This window comes from Lichenostomus cassidix, chromosome 6, assembly GCF_008360975.1.
Source record: "Lichenostomus cassidix isolate B80296 chromosome 6, HeHo_3.0, whole genome shotgun sequence".
Classification (NCBI taxonomy): Eukaryota; Metazoa; Chordata; class Aves; order Passeriformes; family Meliphagidae; genus Lichenostomus; species Lichenostomus cassidix.
The window spans coordinates 11,388,657-11,405,019 of record NC_139487.1 but is presented as its reverse complement, the minus strand read 5'-3'; the positions used below and the strand labels follow the sequence as shown (position 1 = coordinate 11,405,019).

At 46.8% G+C, this 16,363-nt stretch overlaps 1 protein-coding gene across 2 annotated transcripts in view; it reads right to left on the bottom strand.

Annotated features, from left to right (window-relative positions):
* The window catches only part of SH3PXD2A (SH3 and PX domains 2A), a 241,894-nt gene extending 227,393 nt beyond the window's left edge, over window positions 1-14,501 (bottom strand). The window contains exon 1 of one of the 2 annotated variants that reach the window (XM_085064899.1): window positions 14,276-14,501. In XM_085064899.1, the coding sequence (XP_084921025.1) occupies window positions 14,276-14,347 (72 nt within the window). In that variant the 5' untranslated portion in view covers window positions 14,348-14,501. The remainder of the gene's footprint in view (window positions 1-14,275) is intronic. The other variant, XM_085064900.1, reaches the window with a different exon arrangement.
* Between the last annotated feature and the right edge of the window lie 1,862 nt (window positions 14,502-16,363).

The following is a 16,363-nucleotide window of genomic DNA, read 5'->3' as shown; positions in this document are numbered from 1 at the left end:
CTACGGCCTTTTCCTTACCCCAGAGACAAATGCCAAAAATATTAAAAAATAGCAGATATGGAAGCTGAAACGAGAGTGTGTTTGTCTGAAACAACCCAGCATCAGTTCTGGATCATCAGCATCACAAACCAGCCTACAAAGGAGCTTGCTGATTATCACCCCAGCTACCTCCGCCGATACACATAAGATGGGGCACATCATCTCTGTGTCTGCCAACACTACAAGCTCCAAATGTGACCCTGGCTCCCTTCCCCAAGCACTGAGAAACTCTTGTTATGTTTGGCTCCCCCCTTGTCCTCCCTTCACAAAAACAGCACGCTTCCAGCATCAGTCTGGAATTATTTACTGTTGTTGAAGCTCAGACAGAAACCACAGGCCACCTCTCGTCTCACCCAAGCAGGACGTGCAGAGGTTGTCCAAGTGAGAGGGGGCTTCACCCAAGTGCTCCAGCAAGCCTGCCAAGAGTGTCATCAGGCAAGCTGCTGCCCTCTGAAACCATGCCCTTCTCTCCCACTCCGTTCCCAAGACCTGCTGAAAACTAGTTTATCAGTGCTATCAGAACATTAAATAGACACCATCTGCTTAAAATTACCTTCATTAAAGCTAACGTGAGAACATAATCAGCCACATCTCCTCTTCACTGCTTCTGTAAATGGAGTGTCTCTTACAAAGCTTTGGGACTAGCTCTGAGACTCCCTGAAGGGAGGAAAATGAAACTGTGAAAGAAGCATAAGGCACAGACATCCTCCCTCATGATGACACAGCTCAGGGACTGGACAGAACCAGGAGCCCGTCTGCCCCAAATCACACCTGGCTACATCTGGAAAATCATCCCACTGAGGTGAAACTTACTCTTGGCAGCTGCATCTGGCCCCTGCCAACATGAGCAAGGCTGTGCCCAGCAGTGCAAAGTAACACACCACATGCTAGGTTGCTCACACTGAACTATTGTCAGCGCCTGGACTAAACAGCTCACTTGTATTCAGTCTGCAGCAACTGTGAGAAGTGTGAGGCAGCAAAAGCTGTTTGCTCTCTACCTTTGAGGCTGGAGGCCACAGCAGCTCAGCAGAATGAAGGCTAAGAAGAAACATGAATATTCTATACCAAATAGTAGAGAGAAGCAAGACAGCAGGTCAAATCAAACAGAGTGAAGAAAGCCGTTTATGCAAAAGGACAAAAATGGTGTGAGAACAGGATGTCTGTGAATAAAAAAAGGTCTGCACTGGAAGTCATTAACCATCAGAAGACGTTTGAAGCTTCCAGTCAAGCCAACCCAACCACTCTGAAGATTCTTATGTCAGAATGCAATATGCTTGTTCAGCATTAATGACCTAGATCTGTACCAGGTCTGTGTTCTACAGTTCCATGACCCACCCAGTACTTTCAGCCATAAAAGACACTTTTTTCCATCAGCCTGTATTATCCACTAGTCTCACGACAGCTCTGAGAAGGCACTTCTGCGGGAGACAGACATACTGCTACAAGCACAATGCTCTCCCTGTCTGATCTGCCTACCTTGCAAAGAGGTGCTGAAGTACAGAGTGTTGGGGGATCCTGGGATGAAAGGCATTAGATAAGTACAAAGCCTGAATATTTATTAATAGTAATACCAGACATGGTATCTCTGAAAAAATAAAGTGCCACTTGACCCAAGGCTGGGAAACAGAAAGCAATCTGCCAAGGCCCAGATGTGCAACAATAGCCCATAAACATGTGATGGGATCCGAAAAGAAGTGTTTGGAGCAGAGGAGGGAGCTGGAAGTGATGATGGGAGGGTCGCTTCCTCACAGCATGCACTGTGCTTCCTGACTTCATCTGGTCGAGACTCAGCAGCTCTCACTGCTATGAACAATATACAGCAAAGCTCAGCAGCCTGAGCTAGTGCCATATACCTTAAGGACATCTGGGAAAGCATCAGAAGACAGACTGGGCCAAAATGAGGCTATATCTAAGCTCAGCACTCTGTTTTTAATAAACCTAGATGGTAACTGCTTAACAGGAGCACAGAGAACTCAGTGTGCTTAGTCTTGAGCAACTGGCAGGTAACAGACTTTCTCACCCAAACACATGACTTGACAGTTGTGTTTAATAGCAGTCTTCTTTACCCCAAAAATTTGTCAGTTCTTTGAACCACTTGTACTTTCAGTCTTAGGATCACTTGTCAACAAGGTGTTGAAAACCTAATTACATAAATAAAATTTAATTTTATTCCACCTCATACCCCAAGAATGCTGTAATTCCTCAATATTGTCAAGAGCCTGAAGCAATCCATCATCTACCTGTGCCTGTATCACAAGAATTCATGCTCTGCATTCTGATAAACATCTCTCTCTCTCTTCTTTCCTTCTGCTTCTACATTACTTCAGCTGATAGAGGATCTGATTTCAGACAGATTTGGTATGAGAAAAACTGGGAGTCTTACCAGCCCCAGAAAGGCCAAGCAGAGGTAGGGATGGGAGGCTTGTCTGTTTCAAGCAGATTAGATCCTCACCACTGATGGCAACTTTATAAATCTTTTCTTCCATATAGTCCAAAGAAACAGCTGGAAATAAGTCTCAAAGCAGAACAAGGAACAAGAGTTACAAGAATGTTATAAATGGTTTTATTTGATCTGTGGTGAGTGTTGTTTCTGAAAGCTATGGAAGTTAATTTATAGTGTTAGCAATTTGACAACCAGTCTTTTTAGTAGGAACTCAGCTATTGTGTTTTGAAACAAACAGGATCTAGCATGGGCAGGACCTTGCCTGTGGCTATGACTTGGCTATTATTTTATCAACTAGAAGCAAGGCTGGGCTGCAAAACCCTTCACCTGGTTTTACATATAGGATCCAAGAGTTTGTCTTGGCTAAGGTAACCAGAAGATCAAGGTTTACAAACCAAGGTGTTTTTGCTAAACAGGTACAGGAGCACCATCTGATACAAATACGTTGGGAAGTGCTACCTACAACTGCTAGACCCTACATGTTTCCCATAAAGCATTATAGGCTTTTGAAGGACACAGAGACCAGAACATGGGCAACAGTGGGAAAAAAGAGCCTGGGAACTCAGATAAAGCTCCAAAGTGAAATGGACATTTGCTGATGACAGCACTGCAAAGTTGGCTTTGGTGCTTGGCTCCTGGTAGAACAATGACATAATGCTGTGTTTACTAGCAGGGAAATCTGAGGGTTGGAAATAGATCTGTAGAAAAAACCACTAACACGTTTTTTTGACAAGCCAACAGATTAACATCTATTGTCACTGGGGCAAGGCCAGACTCGACTGGAAGTGGTCCAGGAGTTTGATGTCACCGAGAGGCTCAAAAGGACGTCAGCTGAAGAGTGTTTCCCATGTCATCTCAGCATTTATTGCTGTGCTACTGCCTGAGGCCACCAGCACCTTCTGTTTAACTCTTTGTGTCACAATGTGCAGAAGGCAACATTATCAGCCTTTTCAAATAGAAGTTTGAATCAGATCTGCTCCAGCTCATATTAACTGGATGCAGAGGATTGATAAAGGGCCAGGCAGGACAGGCTGCTTGCAGACAGAATGCACTTCACCAGGTCTGGACTGTCAGTTCCTAGCTAGTACTAACTAAAATCTCTTTTTACAAATACAAACAGTGGGCATCATTTCTTCATTTGACTCCTTAGGATCTTTTCAAATCACCTGTGAACCACATTACATGGCCAGTTGCACCTTCACCCTGGTCTGAGTCAAAGTCTTTATCATAACCCAGCCAACGCCTCTCACACACAGCACGACAACAGCCAAGAAGTTTTAGCTCCACACAAGATCCCAACAGAGGATACCTGGAACACCATAAATGCCAGTGCCTGGTAGAGAACAATCTCACTCTTGTCAGAGGAGTCAGATCCCTGATGGCTCACAATCGCCCTAGGGATAACACGATGGGCAGAGCCTCACAAAGCCTTTGGCACACAGGGAAAGTGTTGGGTCACCTCTCCCCAGGAGCAGTAAAAACATCAGTGTGATGTTCTCAGTCCTTCCACAGACCCTCAAATCCCAGCGGAAGGCTCTGGTGATTGCCCACAAGATGCTCTTCAGTCCAGCCCTACTGCATTTGGCAGAGCACCTAAAAGTCCAGAATTAAGACAATGGGAAATAACCCCATGCTGTGGGCAGCGTCAGAGCTTGTCAGAAGAAGGGGGAAAAAATGGAAGAATAAAAGAATATTCTTAGGATGTGGCCAGGACTGTGGCATCAGATCCAATGGAACCAATTGCAAACCTCTGCTTTCCACCTCATTTTTTGACCATGTCCTCTTCTTGCTCCAATGTAGAGCAATACAGAAGTCAAAACAGGAGCAAAGCACAAAGATCTCACATCAAAACCCCAATCCCTACCAAACACCTGCACACTCCCCCAGCATACAAAGAGAAGAACTCTGTAGAACAGCTATCCCAATGGTCATTCTGGCCAACACCAGGGGACACAGATGTACAGCCTTACTCACAGCTGAAAGGGTGGTAGAAAACCCAGTGCCATCACAGCCAAGCAGTTTGGCCAACACTGTCTGCAGGGGGGGCAAGGGAGGAAGGCACTGCTGCCCGTGCCCAGCTGTGAGTCCTCAGACTCTGCTCCCTCAGGCCAGAGCCCCAGGTCTTTCCTAAGAGAAGATCCCTCCAGCACAGCAGTGCCTCTCACACATCTGCACACAATCACCCTCCAGTGCCACCAGCAAATTGTCATTGCTGGGCAAAAGGCCACTGGTCCTTACAGCAAGGGAACAGGGGGAGGTTTAAGGACAGATGGATGGATTCTCCGGCACAGACCACGCCTGCAACCTCCAAGGGTTGCTACCCATGGAAAATTCACTGACAATATTTTTAGTTTAAATGGAACTATTTATACTAGGGATGTCTGTATTAAAGGATGAAATGCAAGCTACAGCTGCCCAGCTCAGAAACAGGTGGAAAGCTGCTTCTCTAAAGCAGTCCAGAGTTTTGACACAGACTGCTACAATCACAAAGACAGCAGCAGAAGTTTAAACAGAAAATTTCTTTTTGAGCAATAACAGCCAAAAGACTCTTCCGTATGCTTTGAGTATTCCAGAGGCTGGCTACTGTACTGGATTCCTTTTGAGTAAAACATCCTGGATTGTCTTTATAAAACACTTTTTGCTGAAAGGTTAGAGGAAAACAAACCATTGAATTCAGGGGAGAAAAGAAAAAGAACTTGTTAAGGACATCCAGGACTTGTAAAATGCATAAGGTACAGATGCATAAAATGTATCCTTTCCATGCTACCTTTAGGTACATGGAAACCCAGCATGGATGTTCCTCTAGAACCAGTCATTTTTTATTCTTCTCTAACAGTATCTTGTTATTAAAAGAAAATAAGCAGCCTTTTTATTGATAAAAAGGGATATTACCACCAGTGCTGCTTCAGGGATTCTCAACAGTTTCACCTGATAGAGATACATTTACAGAACATACACACAGAGTTCCTTCCTATTGCTGGCTTTCCTGTCTCATCCCAGAAGCCAGCTCCAGAGTCTGTTTTAATCCCACTGAGGAAAACGCTGAACTGCCTTCCTGTGACATGTCTGGGAGATGGGAGAAGGGAGATGCACTTAGCTGCTCTCCATGGCTTTCTTCCAGGAAAATACTTCACATATCCTTGTTTGTTTGTTTTTAAATTCTAAGTGATTTTAATGCCAGTGAAAGTTGCTGGAGTGATATCTCTGGGAAACTACAGCCCTCCCACTTAGGCAGGAGCAGAGGCTGTGCCAGCTGCCCTGATTCTGCTGAAGAGCAGGAGCTCACCTGCCTCTCCTAGCATCCATTCCAGGGAAAATCATCCCTCAGCTCAGGCTGCTCAACATGAGGCAGGTGTCAGAGTATCAAATTTTCAGGCAAAGAAAATGCGCTGAGCTCAGAGACAGAGCAGCAAAGCACTCAGAATTGAATTGAAAAACACTTTAAATTGATGTTCAAAGTATTTTGCTTGGGGTCAGAGGCGTTTACTGGCAGGCTGCACTTGCTGGAGAGGGGAAAATCAGGAATATCCTTCTAGGCACAAAAAATACATGCATGGTTTAATGTGTAAATAATAATAGATAACCTTAGTCAAAGAGCAGGAAAATCTCACCGGATGCTGAGGGAGCAATTAGAAATCTCATCTTCACAGAGTTAGGAAAGCAGTAATTGAGATGTTCTCTGCTGCATCAAGCCCCTGAGGGTACAAGAATGCTTGGCAAGATGATTTCACCTGTGCCAGTGAGCTTTCCTGACAGGTAATAGGGAGACACCAGGGAGAGATCAGACAGCAGCCTACTGCTGAGGGCTAATCCCAGAAAGACCATAATCCATGCTTCACCTCAAACACTTCCACAGACCCTGGGACTCCAAGACAGGGAGGAATGCCCATAGGGAAAAGCTCAGCGTTGACAAGCATGGCTGGCATCCCAGATGTGTGGTTCCTCAGAGGGGACTGTAGCCCTTTTGTCATGCCATTCACTACCTGTCTGCTGAGCACTGTCAGGGAACCAAGGGCCTTGCTCCCATTTTCAGATAACAGCCTGACCTTGGCCATCCCACAGCCTCTGCTCCCAGGGGCAGCCCTGCTGGTAGAGGAAGATGACCCAGACTTGGGAGTTTCAAAGCTGATGCCAGCAGTCAGCCCTGAGGTAACATCTGCACCTTTACACTTTATAAAAGGTGAGTAAATTCTGTTGGCTTTGCAGCAGAGAACACTGAGATCCAGAGAGCTTGAAGGCCACACTGGCTAAAGGCTCTTCTACCACACTGCACAATGTCCTGTGTGTATCACACTGGACATTAGTCCAGACCTTTCTGGGTGATTTATGAACTTCATGCATTAAAGTTTGCATTTATAGGCATGTCCTGGACAGTAGAGAACCATACTTCCAGTATTTCTGGGCCAGCTATGGGAGACTTCTGTAAAGGAGACAGAATGGCAGTGTGCAGCTCCTGTTTAAACACAGCTATGGTTAGTAGAGATTTGGCATGTTTCTCCCTATGAACAGAGATAGGGGTGTTTTCCTTGTAAACAAGTTAGCATCAAGCCTGTAAAACCATGCTGCTGACTACTGTGAGCATCAGAGCCCAGTGCATCCCTGCGTTTAGCCAGCATGGTTTGTAGGAAAAATAAAACACACCCCATTGGTCAGAGAAACAGTGCCAGCAACGTATCAAAACATTATTATTGCCAGTCAGGTTTCAAACACGGCATGTGTGGGACCACACACACATTTATGGACACTTAGAGTCTATGAATATTTTATTCTATCCAGTGAGTCAACTCTCACAAACTAGAGAAGTTGCATTATAATAATACAGAATTACAGCCTTATTGTGAAGCCATGGTACACCCAGAGCCGTCCGTGTCTACTAAGACCAATTAAGAATACACTGTAGCAAAACAGTGCAACATGTGATATTCTGATGGTGACTCAAATTTGGGGATGTGTATTCTGTCCACAGAAGTAGAATAATCCCAGTCCAAGGACTTGGCTGGTTTCCTATGCATTGAGCTCCTCTTCCAAAAACTGGAATAAGAAGGAGCTTTGTCAAAAATCAAAAAGCATGAGAGCTCCAATTAACACCATCACCACACAAAAGCACTTAGAGGTACTACAATGAATAGAGTATTTCTTTGCTCTACCTTCACCCCAGGGTAATCTAAAGGTTATTATCCTTCCTCATGCCCATTTTTTGCAATAAGGCCTAAGTGCTCACCAGACAGCAGCTTGGGTTACCACTATGCCAAGACAATCACCTGCTCAGCTGGTTGAGATTGTCTCACTGCTCCCACCTGCCTGTCCCTGTGTGTCATCGCCTGTCCCTAACAGCCCAGTGCAAACACCATCTTTCAGGTCTGCCTGCACGTGTTTTAGTGCAGAAGCATCCTTGCTTTGTAATAAATGCTCTTATTCGTTCCAACCCTCCCTCCATATTTATAAATACATGCAATGAGAATACCATATAACTGACATATAATGAATGTGAGCTTGAAGGAGTAAATTATTATTGTATATTCACCTGGAAGGTGGAGCAAAGCATGAGAGCACTACAGTGGGAAGGCTCTAACTAAGCTGAAAGATATTCTACTTTAAAATCCTTTGAGGTGAAGAAAATCACTTGGTTTGCTTTTGCTTTACTCCCCACACCCCAAATGTGATGATGTCCCAGCAAAGAAAAACAAACAGATCCCAGAAACTGAACTTTTGCTTTTAAAGACAAAGGAAAATGTACTACATTAAAAAACTTAGTAATTACAAACTTCTCAGTAAAAGTTTCAATAAAGCCTCTCTCTAGAGGTGTGAACCAAAGCCCAGGAAAGTTACTAGGAGAGGTTTTTTCCATCAAGTAGACTGTATTTGGCTTTGACACTACCTGATTAAGCAGCAGACACCACCGATTTCAAACAGTATGCTACTGTGCTGCTCTCTGCCTTCTCCATGCAATATTTACACAGCATGCTCCAGGCGAGAAGGTGTCTGCTCTGGCTACATGAAAGCATTCAGCCTCACAATGTCACACAACACACGGTGCTGTCAGCCCCTCCAATGATCCTACTCTTCCCTGTGGTTTCGGGGGAGCAGTTGCCTTTGCGTGAGCAGGCACAGATTAAGAGGATACAGCACAAAAAAGGAAGATCAAACAAAAGAAAACCATTTCACGTTAGAAAGTCCAGCTGCTTCCTCCCAAATGACTAAATTAGCGAGCTTGTACGTCACCTCCTGCCTCAGGTAGGGTCACATTGAATCCCCTTTCCTGTTTAATCCATGTAAAATGGGAAATGGGTTTTGAGGAAGACAATGATTGAATACAAGAGTAGTATTTTTTCAGACTGTGTACTTTTTATCAGATAATTGCAAGACTGCTTTGAAAGCCAAAGAAAATAATATAAAATGCTGCCACACACTTTCTGTGTGGCTTTGGGTCAAACCGCTTGCCTCATATTAACCTCTTGCCTCATATTCCCAGTGAGGGCACCAGTATACATCCTACCTTGCAGGGACATGAGGAGGCAATGTCTTGAAGTTGCCCAGCTCTCTAAGGGCTGGGAGTCTGGGTGAGATGAACAGACAAGCTGCTCTGGGATGCAGGAAGTCTGGGCTCCATTTCCTATTCCAACAATTGCTTCCTTAGGATGTCTGTTCACCCTCTCTCCATGATTTGGTGTCTCAGTTCCTCTCCCTTTTAACTCAAAGCAGTGAGACTGTTGTAATTTTGACTACAACCCATCAAGCTGGATTGCACCAGCACCCACACACTGACCCCAGGCAGGGCTCTTGTGAACCAGAGGTCACTTGCAGCTGTCAGCAGCTGAAAGCATTTGTGCTGTGTCTTAGGACATCATCTCCCTGGCAACCAAGTCCCAGTGAAAGTCGATAGTAGCATCTTCATCTCTTTTAAAATGGAACTTGGAGGTTTTTGGAGCTGTTGCCCCCAGCTCATGGACTTGCTGAAAGCCTTTCTCTGAGTTTTCTCTTGGCTGCCCTCCCAGCACACTCAACCATAGGGGAGCCAGTGCAGCCAGCCTGCTGGGACATAAAGCCTCCTGATTGTTTCATCCTGCCCTGACCACCACAAATGAGGACCACCTCTTCTCTCTATTAATAGATAATCTACTCCAAAGGCTGGAGACAGCTATCTGCTTTGCAAACTGTTGAATTTAGATACCACTGTCTCTTGGCTGAATGTTACCAAGCCAAAGATCTGCTGGAAGAAAGAACTGGGAGTGCTTATTGATCTGCTGGGCTCCCTGACTGCCCATTGAAGCAGCCTCGAGTTACACTGGACAATTCATTTGATGAGCCAAGCAGGGGGAATACAGCTCCTTCTCCCAGGATAGCAATTCCTTCTCCCAGGTATACTAACACAGGAACAAAGATCCTTGCCACTAAGCCATGTCCAGACTCTCCCCATCAGTGCTGGTCATTGTATGACCAGCAGCCTGCAACCAGGAGAAATAAAACCATGAAGATGCCTGATCACATCAGAGTTGCTCCAGTCTGAGCAGTAAAAGCAGGAGCAGCCAAGAGACAAGCAGCAGAGCTTGGCCCTAGCAGTACAAGATTTTTCTTCAAAGCATGCTGACATTTTACAACAGGTCATTTGTGACAAGCACACTCACGTTCTCCTGGGAGCAGTGCTGAAACCCTACACAGCAGAACTCAATCCCTTAAGAGTCAGCAATGCCAGTACCCTGAGGAGGTTAGCAACCATATCCATGCAGCAGAGAGATTCTTACAAGAGATCTCGAAGCATTCAGAGGTGGCATTAGGAAGCAATTACCCTGGGGAGGAACTGGGACAGTATACAGGCATCTAAGATGACTGAAATCAGCAATGCACCTCAGCCTAACTGGAAGGAGACAGAGCAGCCACTGGGAAGCCAAGAGTATTTTACCTCACTTCTGTGCTGGACAAAGTTGAAAAACACACAAAGCCCAGCTGCAACAGGAGTAGAGCGGTGCTGAAATAGAAAATCTCTATTGATGTATCCATCCCTGCCCTTGGGATAACACAGGCACACTTAGGAGACCTCAGAAATGACCTCAAGCATATAAACGTCTGTTGAGATAATGCACATCAGTAACTGCTCAGTCCTCAGCAGACAAGCAAGTGGTAAGGGAGGGGGGGTGGGGGATCCTGTTCATCTGGCTTGTAATGAATGTTTGCAAACTCCCAGGTCTGCAAAACAGTGAACAGGTGAAGGTGCTAACCCAATCTCATCTCCCTGGGAGCAAGATCAAGCACACCTGGTAGGCAGAGGCTCCCTGCAGGGCTGCTAAAGGAGTCAGACATTTGGATAAAAGGAAAGCTATCTACCTAAAGATAACCTGGGAGCAGAGAGAGGGGAGGGGAGGTGTCATCTTTAAGCTCCACGATGGATGGTTAAAGGAAGTAAGCATCAACAGTGGCTCCTTTTAAATACAGAATGCACTTCTGGTTTGGGATAATTTCGTGGTTAGTTCAGACAATCACAATTTCAGACTAAAAGCCAGAGAAGCTACCCCATAAACACATCAAACCTCATGAACTGAGGAAAGAGATTTTCAGACTGTTTAAACCCTAGCAGGGGCCGGAAAAGGGATTTGGATTTTGCTACCAGCTTTTTCTCTTCAGAATGATTAACTGGCACCTTCAACCATTAACTGCACTGTCCTAATCCACCCAGCTTCACTGCAACAGTGCTCAGCCAATGTGTGACCCCTGTTGCATCAGGGGTCTTTCCAACAAACCCAGACTTGACCTTCCTGACATTGTTCTTGTTAAAAGAAAAGGGAAGGGTGAAAGCAAGGAGATTTGACATTTTTTTAAGAATTATCAAGTGCAAATCAATTTTAAAAGATCATCAGTATGGAGAAAGAATGGGAAATTAACTTGGAAAGTCAAAAGCTCTAAGACCAGCAGTAGCTTGTGTTGGGGATATACCATACAAGAGGCATGTGGTTATTGATCCAACTTTCTGTTTATCCTTTCACATGCCACCAGCCAGGTGGTGTTGTGCTGCCCAGTTGCTGACAGGGATGCAGTGGGAAGCATTGCTGATTCCTTCCCCAGTAAGGATTTCCCAGAAGAGGGAAGAGAGCTGGCTGGGATCCTATCAAATAGCACTAGAGCCAAGATTTTAATCTATTCCCACAGGCAAAGCCCTATTCAACTCCCAGTGAGGTATTAAACTCTTCAGAAGTTTCACACACATGGGATCATAGCAGAGGATATGTAAAGCTGTCTTCTTTCTTTAACTTTCTTGAGTCAAGGCCACAAAAGCTGTGCTCATATGAAAGACACCTGCTCCAGGCAATGATGCCTGGCAGCTAAGCCAAGCAGTGCAGGGGCTTATGTGCTACTCACATTTAGCCCTCTCCACGTGCTCACAATGCCTAAGGTGTGCCTTCATCTCTCCAGGTTCCACTACGGTCCTGAAAGATCACAATTAAAAGGAGAGAGTCATGTTAAAACACCTGCAATACTTAGGTCACCATCCACCAGAGAAACACATCTTTGATTTGATGCCAAGGCACATTTGCATGGCCTGAAGGCTTGGCATGAAGACATTTATGGATGCTGGAGACAGAAAAGCTTTCTGGTATTTCAAAGCCGCATAGGGCAAAGAGCATAAAGCTTTGCAGTCTCCAAACAAACCACAGGCAAAGGAGAGAGCTAAATCCTAAGTGATGCTTATATTAATCTTTGAAAAAAATAGCTGTTTCACGTTAAAAAACGAGCACAGAACCAAAGTAACAGCGATCAATGGATCAGACCCATGATCAGGGAATTAAATTCTTTGAAAGCATGGGTCCACCCTCAGTGAGTTACTCCAGCCAAAGCCAGATGACCCTATTGTGCTGAATACTGCACAGCCAGAAATGGAAACTAAGGGGCACAAAAGGCACACACACCATTAGTCAGACAACATAACATTTAGTTTGTGGGGTTTGGCCGAGAACTGGACACACAGAGGTGTGAAGACAATGTTAGTAAAGGTGTACAGTGAGAAGGGTGAAGGGAAAAAAATTAATTTGCCACTAGAAGCATTAGAGAGACCTTCTTGGAACAGTCTAGGTTACTGTTTATTAAAATGCAATGACAGTGATCATCAAAGAAAAAGACGTGTTTCTACAGATAAACACAGGAAATATTTTCTTTCAAATCCTGTAAACACAGGGTTCAAATCCTTGTTTTCTAGTAATTTTCCAACAAACAAGAAAGGAATAGTGTCAATTTCTCTTGACAATCCAAGAGACTGGAGAAAATTGGAATCTCTTGGAAGGTATTGTTACCAGTTCTTTGGTATATTTTGATGCTTGGCAAATATACCTCTCTGATGTTGAATTGCAACCACCTTTCATGTGAGATAGCACTCTGCAGCCGTGTCAGCCACAGTCCACAGCAGCAGCCTGCAAAACCTAAAGAAGCCTTTCCCACCTGGAAGCAGTGAGTGCATTATAGACTGAATGCACAGGTCTAGCTGCAACCTGAGAGGACACAAGACTTAGAACTTCCACTCCAATGAATTGGGCACAAGATGCTTAATTCCATGGTAGATGAGAGCTTCAGCTTTACAAGTCTGCATGTCCCAGCAACATAGTGCCCTCTAGCCTTACACTGGATTATGGTTTAAGCCTCAGAGGAAAAAGCTCAGTGATATGCAATACCAATATAAAGGTTTAAGTCCAATCTTTGGCCTTATCTTTTCAACAATCCATTCAGCTGCTGATCATCTCTGCAGAAATCTGGCAGGCACACAATGCCAGGAAACACAGTACACTCACAGCAATTTCACACCAGATGCAAAACCCCCTCAGGTTTTTCCTCACCAAAGCTGGAAGATTTACCTTCTCTATATCCAACTTTCTGTGTTTTAAAATACATGTTGTATCTTGAGAAAAAGTTAAAGGATTTGGTGCAACTGAAACGTAGAATCAGGCAGAGAGAGAAGAAAAGATATTTCTCTACATATGTGGATATGGAAAGCTACTGACTGTATGCTGCAGACTCCTTCAGGCAAAGACATCTCCACATGACAGGCTGCAACACAGGAGTCTGGGAAGATTGTTAAAAACTCCCCTCTAATGCTGTGCTATTGGCAGTAAGGTGTGAAAAGAAGGTGAAGGAGACATAAAAGAGATCCAAACGCTGAGTCTGCCCTGGTAACCAGGCAGACTGGCTGGCCCCTCAAAAAAGGTCTGAATGTAACTGAGGGGTGAGAAAGAGCAAAGATGCGCTCAGCACCGCCGGCTCCCTAGCCCGCCAGCAGCCCAGCCTTGCTCCTCTCCCCAGCGAGCACCCTGGCCAGGATGGGGACAACCTGGGCATCCGGGAGACCCACTCTGCGCTGGGACTGGGGAGGCAGAAGGGAAGATCCACCGTTCCGAGGGGAAGGAAACTTCAGAACGATAACATTAAAACAAGCCAAGCGCCAAACGGGGTGAAAGAGGGTGAGGGAGAAGAGTTGCACCTCCACAGCAAGAGGCCCCGGGGAACCCCACGGGCGCCTCACCTGAGGCGGGCGGCTCGGCCACGGTCAGGCGAGGGACGGCTGCGGGCACGGCTCCGGGCACAGCTCTGGGCACCGCTACGGGCACCGCTCCGGTCACCGCTCGGGCACCACTCGGGCACCGCTACGGGCACGGCTCCGGGCACCGCTCCGGTCACCACTCGGGCACCACTCGGGCACCGCTCCGGGCACGGCTCCGGGCACCACTCGGGCACCGCTCCGGGCACCGCTCCGGGCACGGCTCCGCGCCCGGCCCCCCTCACACGTGCACACCCCCGCGCCCCGCCAGCACTCACGTAGTGCTTCGAGGGGTTCCTCCGCTTCTCCACGTCCACCACGTTGGCGTCCAGCACGCTGTAGGACAGCATGTTCGCGCACCCCCGGCGGGGCTCCGCCGCTCCGTGCCGGCGCTGGCAGCACCCTCCGCCGCGGCGATGCCGGGCGGGCGGCAGGGAGGCAGGCGAGGGAGGATGCCCCGGTGCCGGCTCCGCCCCTGCCGCGGCGGCGGCTCCCCGCTCACGGCAGCCCAGCCCAGCCCGGCTCCGCTCCCTGCCCGCTGCCCGGGGCTGCGCGGCCACTGCGGCGGCAGCGGCGGGAGGGGCCGGGTCGGGGCGGCGGCTCCGCCCCCGGGGGGCTCCGGCGGGACGGGACGGGACGGGAGCCACCGCCCCCGTGTGCCGGAGATGGCGGGCGGCTATCCTGAGAGCCCCAGGCCCGGGCAGAGCTCCTCTCCCTGCTGAGACACCGCGGCTCGGCCTCTAGGAGACCCGGGGGAAGGAGCGGCCCGGGGCAGGGGGAGCGCGGGGTGTCTCAGCGCCCTCCATCACTTCAGAAAGGTCCGAAAAACCTTCCCCGAGCGGCCGGCCAAGGTCACGCCGGAAAGCCGCGAGTGAAGGGCCGAGCTGCCACCAGGCTCCAGCTGGGAGCTCAAGGCCGGCCAGTGCTTGGGAAGGTCCCCAGTGCCTGCCCCTCAGGGACACACAGGGAGCAGAGCTGGAGAAGGTTGAACAGACCCTCTGTTAGGAGGCTTTTAGACTATAAACCTATTTCAGCTCTTTGTGTATACATGCACAGGTAAATGGGTATCATCTTCCTCAGTCCCACACCAAGAAGAGTTTGCCCCAGAAATTTCAGGTGTGGGATTTTTTTTTCTTTTTAATAATGCGTCATTACTTTGCATATGATTATTTTAAAGTTACATCAGAAATGGAAACTTCAATGTGATCTCCCAGCCCTCAGCTTGTTTTATGACATTCATTAGCTATTCACCAAATTAACTGAACTCACTAAGATATTCCTCTGAAGTTTCTTGAATAGCAGCCCATGCAGATTTTCCAGTAAGATTCCAGAGTGCTGCCGACGGCTCAAGACCTTCCAGCCCAGGAGTGCAAAGAGCACCAGCACCTGGCAAAAGAAGCTCCTCATTTACAGTCAGAACTGTCCATCTCGATGTGATTTCCTTTGACGTGCTCTAGGCGCAATTTCTGAATTACAACTTTTACAATGTTACTGGCCCTGCATCAACAATCGTGAGACAGACAGCAGATTCACAAAGCCTTAGGTATTTGGGCCAGAAGGCTGGCGTTAAAAAGTGGCAGTTTTCAAACCATAGCAGGTTTCCACAAGCAGCTTAAGGGAAAAAAAAAAAAAAAAGCAGCCCCATCAGTGTATAAGTTATCAAGTACTGCCAGGTGGGAACCAGGTATCTGCTGGCATAATGACAAGGACAGATGCTCTGAGCCAGCCTTCTCTAATGTACAGAGTTGACCAACATTAATGACCTGACATAAAATGCTAAAATCCCAGTATTTCACCCCAGTTATACATGAGACAAGGAGGGTAACAGAGGGGAAAACCTCATGTACCCACTTCCATTGTCACTGTCATGGCTTGTCTCATCTTCTTCAAGGCACCCTCTTCTCTTCTTTGAGGGACTTCCCACCCCTAATCCTCATACATGACACAAGGCAGAAGAACAATTATTTACATTAGAAACCTTTGCTGTTTAGACTGGCCAAGAAATCCCTGGTGTGCAGAGCAAACAAAGAAGATTCTTTCTTCAAAATGTAAATATTCAAATAACCCATTGATAAAAATATTCCAGGCGTGGCCAGTCTTTTGCCACTCTTGGGTGCCTCTTCCCTGTGAGCCATTATCAAAATACATCACACATTCCATGCCCTTCTCCTATCACCCTGTCCAAAAGAAAGAATAAAGGGTCCCCTCTGTTGTTGAAAACACTCAGGGTTTGTTTTAAAACAGCTTTCAAAACATGTCATTGTGAGGGAGAGAGACAAAATACATCATTCTCCAAACACCCTGCCCCGTCCTTCCTGACATTCTTACTAATTGGCATCTTTTTACTGATACTTTTCTCACCTGCT